Source organism: Portunus trituberculatus, chromosome 36 (assembly GCF_017591435.1).
Source record: "Portunus trituberculatus isolate SZX2019 chromosome 36, ASM1759143v1, whole genome shotgun sequence".
NCBI classification, from domain to species: Eukaryota; Metazoa; Arthropoda; class Malacostraca; order Decapoda; family Portunidae; genus Portunus; species Portunus trituberculatus.
The window spans coordinates 3,401,917-3,409,224 of record NC_059290.1 but is presented as its reverse complement, the minus strand read 5'-3'; the positions used below and the strand labels follow the sequence as shown (position 1 = coordinate 3,409,224).

General features: G+C 43.1%; 1 protein-coding gene across 1 annotated transcript in view; it reads left to right on the top strand.

The window, feature by feature from the left end:
- The window catches only part of LOC123513657 (eggshell protein 1-like), a 6,811-nt gene extending 1,239 nt beyond the window's left edge, over window positions 1-5,572 (top strand). Inside the window, exons 2-3 of the mRNA XM_045270953.1 lie at window positions 3,501-3,894; window positions 4,693-5,572. Coding sequence (XP_045126888.1) covers window positions 3,501-3,894; window positions 4,693-4,853 — 555 coding nt within the window. The 3' untranslated portion in view covers window positions 4,854-5,572. The remainder of the gene's footprint in view (window positions 1-3,500; window positions 3,895-4,692) is intronic.
- Window positions 5,573-7,308: the final 1,736 nt, after the last annotated feature.

Genomic DNA, 7,308 nt, shown 5'->3' with positions numbered 1-7,308 from the left:
GCCAGCTCTCTTGCAGGTCAGAGAAAGTTAGCACAAAACAAGAGCTAAATGTCTTGAAATCTCCCTCTTAAATGAAGTCATGTCATAGGAAGTTGGAAATACAGAGGCAGGCAGAGAATTCCAGAGTTTGCCAGAGGAAGGTATGAATGATTGAGAGTACTAGCTAACTCCTCCATTAGAGAGGTGGACAAAGTAAGGGTGAGATAGTCTGGTCAGAGTATAAACTGATAAATAAGAACTCTTGGAAGCATGAACAAAGACTACAACTTTCATTAATAGATACAAGACGGCGGGGCGTTTGGGAATGCAGCTCCTCGCCCCATTAATCTTGACCCGTGGAGCAGTTCAGGTCAGTGCCACACGTGTGCTCGACCCACTTTTCTTCTTCCGTTACCGGCGCGCCCAGGGAAAGAACAGGTCTGCCCTCTGAGGTGGTATGGGATTTCCCCGGCACTAACATGAGTCTCACCTGCATATTCTGAAACATTTCTATACGCTGCTCTCTGACTACTTTCAAAAATTTCTAGTTCAAGTGACACAAGTTTTTAAGGGTGTTCACGCGGTACTAGGGAAAAATTAACAAGGCTTCTCCGTTACTGAGAAGAGAAACAGTCTGAAGGACCCGGCTTACTATATTTTTGGCCTTTGAAAATAGTCGTGGTGAGAGAACAAAGCGTTTTAGAATAGGAGTCTTAGGGCAAGAATCTGAAACACTTCTACGCTGCGTATTTTCACTTCTTTCAGAGCTCTAGTTGAAGTTGCGCTGGTTAATAAGAGTATTTATACGCTTCTAGTGATATATCAAAAACATTGTTAAATTATTGATAGAAAAAAAAACATTTGTGAACGTTGCTAGTCATCTCTGTGGCATCAGGAAATGGTCGCGGTGAGAGAGCAAAGCGTATCCACCTTCTCGCTGACCTTAGCCAGAACTCCTCTTGCATAAAAAATCGAGAAGGGTTAATGAAACTTATACAACATAACATGTGGTCCGCTGCACACATCCCGCCACTACCGCCGCCGCCACCACCACCACTGCCTTGCGTCACTGTACAGCCGCGGGCGCCTCCATAAATTGTGTGGGATTTCCATGCTAACAACAGCTAAGACCCGGATAGGCAGGAGCAGGTTGTGCCGCACTGCACTAACCCTTGCCTTCCTCGAACGTCAATATGGACTTAATAGCAACGACAACAAAAACAACAACAACAGTAATAACAATAATGAGAACACTATCACTATCACCACCACCACCACCAACAACAACAACAACAACAACCAACAACAACAACGATAACAACACTACCACCACTACCACCACCACTACCCCCAACAACACCACCACCACCACCACCAACAACAACAACAACAAACAGTGCCCCTTTCACAACTGCATGCATCAACCAGAAAACTAAATCTAAACCAGAAGACACACACCAAATAAGAAAAGAAAAGAAAAGAGAGAGAAAAATCCTACACTTAATTTCCAGTAAGTCAAGCGCAGTGGCTGGCTGGTGACAGTGGACGTGCCGGGAAGGGAAGGCGAGTAGAGAGGCCTTGGAATCCGGCAATCAGACAGCCAGATAACCAGACTGACGGGACCCATTAAGACTCCCGCTGGTGCCTCCCAAACCACCGCGAAGTTTTGTGGTTTGAAAGTCCTACAACCTGGAGACGGTTTTTCCTTCTTGTGGAAATTATACAGTACGTTATTTTGACTTCATTACTTTGGAAAGGCTATACTTGATGCCAAACGTATGAACTGAAGTGTGGTATTGAAGATTTTACTGTTCTAGCGAGCGATAGATAGGATTTCTACCTGAAGTTGTTGTTTTTTTTTTTCTCTCTCTCTCTTGGGAATTATACAGTAAGTTATTTTGACTTCCCTACTTTGGAAAGGCTCTGCTTGATGCCAAACGTATGAAATGAATTGTGGTACTGAAGATTTTTACTGTTCTAGAGAGCGATAGATCGGATGAACAGTCTTAAGAACTATAACCTGGAAAACTTCTACGCTGCGACTTCACTACGCTGAGGTCTAGTTGAAGCTAAATGTTTGAAGTTAAGGTTTGAAGTTTATGGCTCTAGCGAGAGGTTAAGCAGATTTCTACGTTATGAAAAGGAGAACTGTCTTAAGAACACTATCCTGAAACAATTGTGTACGCAGCAACTTCTCTATATATGATTTCAAGGGCGGTATTAAGGATGTTTTAATGGTTATAGCGAAAAATTAACCAGATTTCTACGTTATAAAAAGGAGAAATAGTCTTAAGAACGAAACCTTTTGTGAAACACCTACGCTGCACCTTCACTATATATAATTTCAAGGGTGGTATGATTTAAGGGTGTTTTTACGGTTCTAGTGAGAGATTAATCAGATTTCTACGTTATGAAAAGGAGAAATAGTCTTAAGAACTCGCCTGTGGCCTTTGTTATTAGTCGTGGTGAGAGAGCGTAGCCTTTCTGAGCGCCAGCCAATGTCGTGACCGAGATCCTGGTGACCCTTCATTAAGGACCACGTGACGCAAGATGGAACGAAAAAAAAAAAACAATGAAAGAGTAGGCAGAAGAAATGAAGGAGATGGATGCTTAAGGAGAAAAATAGACACACTACTTTCATATAGGCCGATGGAAAAATGTACTTGGCTAGCCAGATATTTCCTACTCTCTCTCTCTCTCTCTCTCTCTCTCTCTCTCTCTCTCTCTCTCTCTGGGATACGGGTTATAAGTGATTCTTCGTGTCCGTTTCTACAAAAAGAGTAAAACAAGGAGGTGGTGTTTGTCAGAATGCCTCCCTCCTTCCCTTCCCTTCCTTCCTCCCTTACTCCCTCCCTCCCTCTTTCTCTCCATCCCTCCCTCCCTCTATCCTTCCTCCCTCTCTCCCTCCCTCTATCCTTCTTCTCACCTTCCTTCCTCCCTTCCACCCTTGCCTCCCTTGTCTCCATCCTCCCATCCACTCCCTCATCCCTCCAATGAACTTCCCTGCCTTTGTTCCAGCTACGAAAACCCACTGTGGAGCGTTGTTGTTGTTGTTGTTGTTGTTGTTCTTGGTGGTGGTGGTGATTGTGGTGGTGGTGGTGGTGTTGTTTTTGCAATAATAACAACTACTATCACTACTACTATTATTACTCCTACTACTACTATTACTCTATTACTGCTACTACTGTTACTACTACTACTATTACTACCACTACTACTACTGCTAATACTATAATGATCAACAGTTCACTATCGCTAGTAGTAGTAGTAGTAGTAGTAGTAGTAGTAGTAGTAGTAGTAGTAGTAGTAGTAGTAGTAGTAGTAGTAGCAGTAGTAGCAGCAGTAGTAGTAGTAGTAATAGTAGTAGTATCATTACTATCATCATCACCATCATCATCATCATTACCAATATTACCATCACCATTATCACCAATTCAACTGTAAATCTCGAGAAAACACCAAATTTCGCCATCTAAAACCCCGATACTGTCATAACCACCCTCCCTTCTCTCTCTCACCAGGTCCTGTGTCTCGTGGCGGCAGTCTGCGTGGTGGCGGTGGCGGGGGACGACACCAGGGGAGCATTTGGGAGCTTTAACAGACCTGGCAGACCTGGGAGACCTGGGAGTGGTATTCTGGGTAGCATTGTGGACGGTCTAACTGGACACGGCGGGGTACATGGGGGCGGTCATGGGGGTGTACATGGGGGCGGTCATGGGGGTGTACATGGGGGAATACAAGGAGGGCACGGAGGAATACACGGTGGCATTCACGGAGGCGGCCACGGCGGTCATGGAGGCATCGGGGGTCATATAGGTGGCCAGTGTGGTACCAATGTCCCCACGCACATAAGGGCTGGATGCAAGCACTTCACCAGGGATCGCTACGGCCAATACGTGTGTGACAGAAACCAGAGTAAGTGAAGGGGGATGTGAGTTCTCTTTTGTCTGTGTTTGTGTGTGTTTCTGTGTTTGTGTGTCTTGTCTGTGCGTCTTTGTCTTTGTGTCTCTGTGTCTCTGTGTTTCTGTGTTTCTTTGTCTGTCTGTGTCTCTGTGTTTCTGCTTTTCTGTGTTTCTGTGTTTTTGTCTCTGTCTCTGTCACTGTTTTTGTGTTTCTGTGTTTCTTTGTCTGTCTCTGTCTCTGTGTTTCTATGTTTGTCTTTGTCTGTCACTGCCTCTCTCTCTCTCTCTCTCTCTCTCTCTCTCTCTCTCTCTCTCTCTCTCTCTCTCTCTCTCTCTCTCTCTACTCATGCAATCTTATTTGATTTTATTTTGTTATTCGTGTTACTAGTTTTAATATCAGATGTTGTAATGTCACAAAGTCGTGCAGTATTAGGTCTAACAGTTAGTTGTGTGATAACTACCTTGTCAAAAGATGAATGGATTTGAAATTGACTCTCTCTCATCACAAAGGCAGTCACTGAATCAGAACGCGTCATTCAGTGGAACATACATTGGAACGCTTCTTCTTAAATTTCAAAAGGCTTTAGTTGAAGTGCCACGTGTTTTTCAGCTTGTTTTATATGATTCTAGTGACACATTGACAAAATTTCTGCATAACCAACAGGAAAATCAACTGTGAGAACCAAGCTAATCATTTCAGTGGCCTTTGAAATAGTCATGTCGAGAGAACAATATTTCTGAATACTTGCATAAATCATAAACATTAAGAAAACATTGACTGATCCTCTCTTCCTTCTGCTGTCCCTAACAGAGCCAGCTTACCGGTGCCCGCCTGTCCGTCCCGAGTGCCCTCTTAACACCAGGTTCGGCCCGCCTATTCAGTGCACGTTGGATACAGACTGCCCTGGAATCTCGGACAAGTGCTGCTGTGACGCTTGCCTCAGCCATCCCGTGTGCAAACCTTCAGCCTAAACACCCACACTGCCTCTCCCACACCTGGCCGTCCCTTCCTTCCAGTTTCGTTCGGGAGCTTACCAACAAGGGAAGCATTTGGGTTGGATAGTGTATAAAGTATCTGGTATTGGTCCCATAGTCTCACCAGTTCCTTATTTTTTGTAAACTGACAAACGAAAAGCAGTAGTCGAAGTTAATTGTGAAGTCTGGTTACGGCTTAAGTTCTTTCGTTGGCTACCTAGCAAACGAGTAAGGTCTGTATTCTGAAACGCTTTGCTCTCTCGCCATCACTGCTTTCCAAAGGCTTTAGTTGAAGATACTGATGTTTTAATGAGTATTTTTATGGTTCTGGTGATGGACTGGCAAGATTCTAGTTTATCATAAGGAGAAACACTCTTGAAAACTCTGCTAGTCGTCTCTGTGGCCTTGGAAACTTTGTGGTGAAAGAGCAGTGTTTTTTTTAATATGGTCGTAAGGGTGACTGTGGAAATGGGCCATCATCTCTCCAGTCTGAAGAACCTAAGGAAGCTGCAAGAAGCTGTCTGGTGGCTGTTCCTGTCATGAAGCCTGTCCACTCCCAACTATGACTCGGATTCATCATTTTGTTTATCTGTTAACGCTTCCTGATGACTTGGCCCCACCAACCTGGTCACCGAGTCTATTCTATTCATTTGACACTGTATTTGTAAACCAATACTTTCTTATTTCTTTGTTAAATAAAACCCCAACTTTATCAAGCCTAAGCCTATTATTTCTCATCCACTCCTGATTCCTGACCTTAACCCCTTCAGTACGAGGACGTGTTTTCATATTTATTCTGCTTACTATTTGGTGATTTTATACTGCTTCAGAAACTCATGTGGAGGGATTAGAATAGTGAAGATTGTGGCTATTAATCTTCTGACCTTCATTAATACTTCCTGATGCAAATAAAAATGGTTTAATCATACGCAAATATCAAGATAAGAATGTGTCCCAGTACTGAAGGGGTTAATGATTCTAATTTGATCCTTCTAAGCTGGGGTCTTTAAAGTTTCTATGAAGTTTTGAAGTTTTTTTTATGATCATTGGTTCACAAGGTTCGATTCTCAGGAGTTATGAGTCAAAGTGCTCGAAGTGCTTCAGAGGTTCATATAAAACTCCGACACAGCTTCAGTCTCCTGCTTTGCTTACGTTCTGTTGATCACTGCTTCGGTGACACGCTGGGACTCACTCTGGTGTTTCGAGACATGCTTCGGGAAGCGGCTGAAGCACCCGAGTTTTCACATTGTTTAGAAAATAGATTGGATGAAAAATGCCATTCTTTCAATTTCAACACAAATTCAACTTTCTTCACTGTACCAACAAACTACTAACGAAACATTTTTTTTTTCTATTACCGGTAACTTTGGTGAAGAATGATGTTATTTTGCTGGTAACACAAACACACATGTATAATTTCCCTCATTTTTCTTTTCTTTTTTTATTTATACCATGTGGGCTTTTCACGGGAATTCACGGACTAAAGGGGATATGCTTTTGTGGTACCTCCTCTCTCAAAGCCCACCCGCAAGGAAACCGTTGCCCCGAGTGAGGAAGCCTAACCTACACTCGGACCGTGGACAGGATTCGAACCTGTGTGTTTGGAGACCCCTCGGACCCCAAAGCACGCATGGTTCCACTGTACCACGGCGGCCCCTCCACTTGTTAAAAAAGAGTAAACAATCACGAAATATCTCTTGTGGCACCAATTAACACTGCATGCCTTTGTGTATTTACCTTAACCACACGCCATCACTCTACACCAAACACTTCCGTTACCGCAATGCATCCCACCGTCCTCTCACTACACAGGAACAATAGGACAGGGGACAGAGTACACCCTTCCCTCACTCCTTGCTTCCACACACTGGCTCTGCTCCGTCTGGCGTCTGCTTCCTCCTCAGTCGATCTCCTCTCCTTCCAACAACAGTGACTGATTTAACTCCTTCACCACCATGACAAGTTTCTATATTCATTTTTGCCTACCATTTGGTGATTTTGTACTGCTTCAGAAACTCATGTCGGGGGTTAAAGTAGTGAAGGCTGTGGCCATTAATCTTCTGACCTCCATAGACCATTCCTAATGTCAATAAAATGGTCCAATCATAATGCGTCCCAATATTGGAAAGGTTAAAAAGGAAGGTATCATAATATCATGGTTATAAGGCGCCGTTATAAAATGTTCACTGCTATTTGAATATTAAGTTAAGACACGTAGTGATAGTAATAAAAAAAAAATTGTATTAGGGTAGAAATGCTGAGATGTAAAAGAAAATGGGATTGATTGACTAGAGATTAAACGTTTCAGATTACGAAGAATAGTTTGTTTTTCTTTTTTTTTTTTTTAGCAAGAGGGAACGCTGCCAAGGGCAACAAAATGTTAGAAAAAAAAAGCCCACTGAAACTGCAAGTTCCCTAAAAGATCAAAAGAGTCATCCAAAAGCCAGGGACA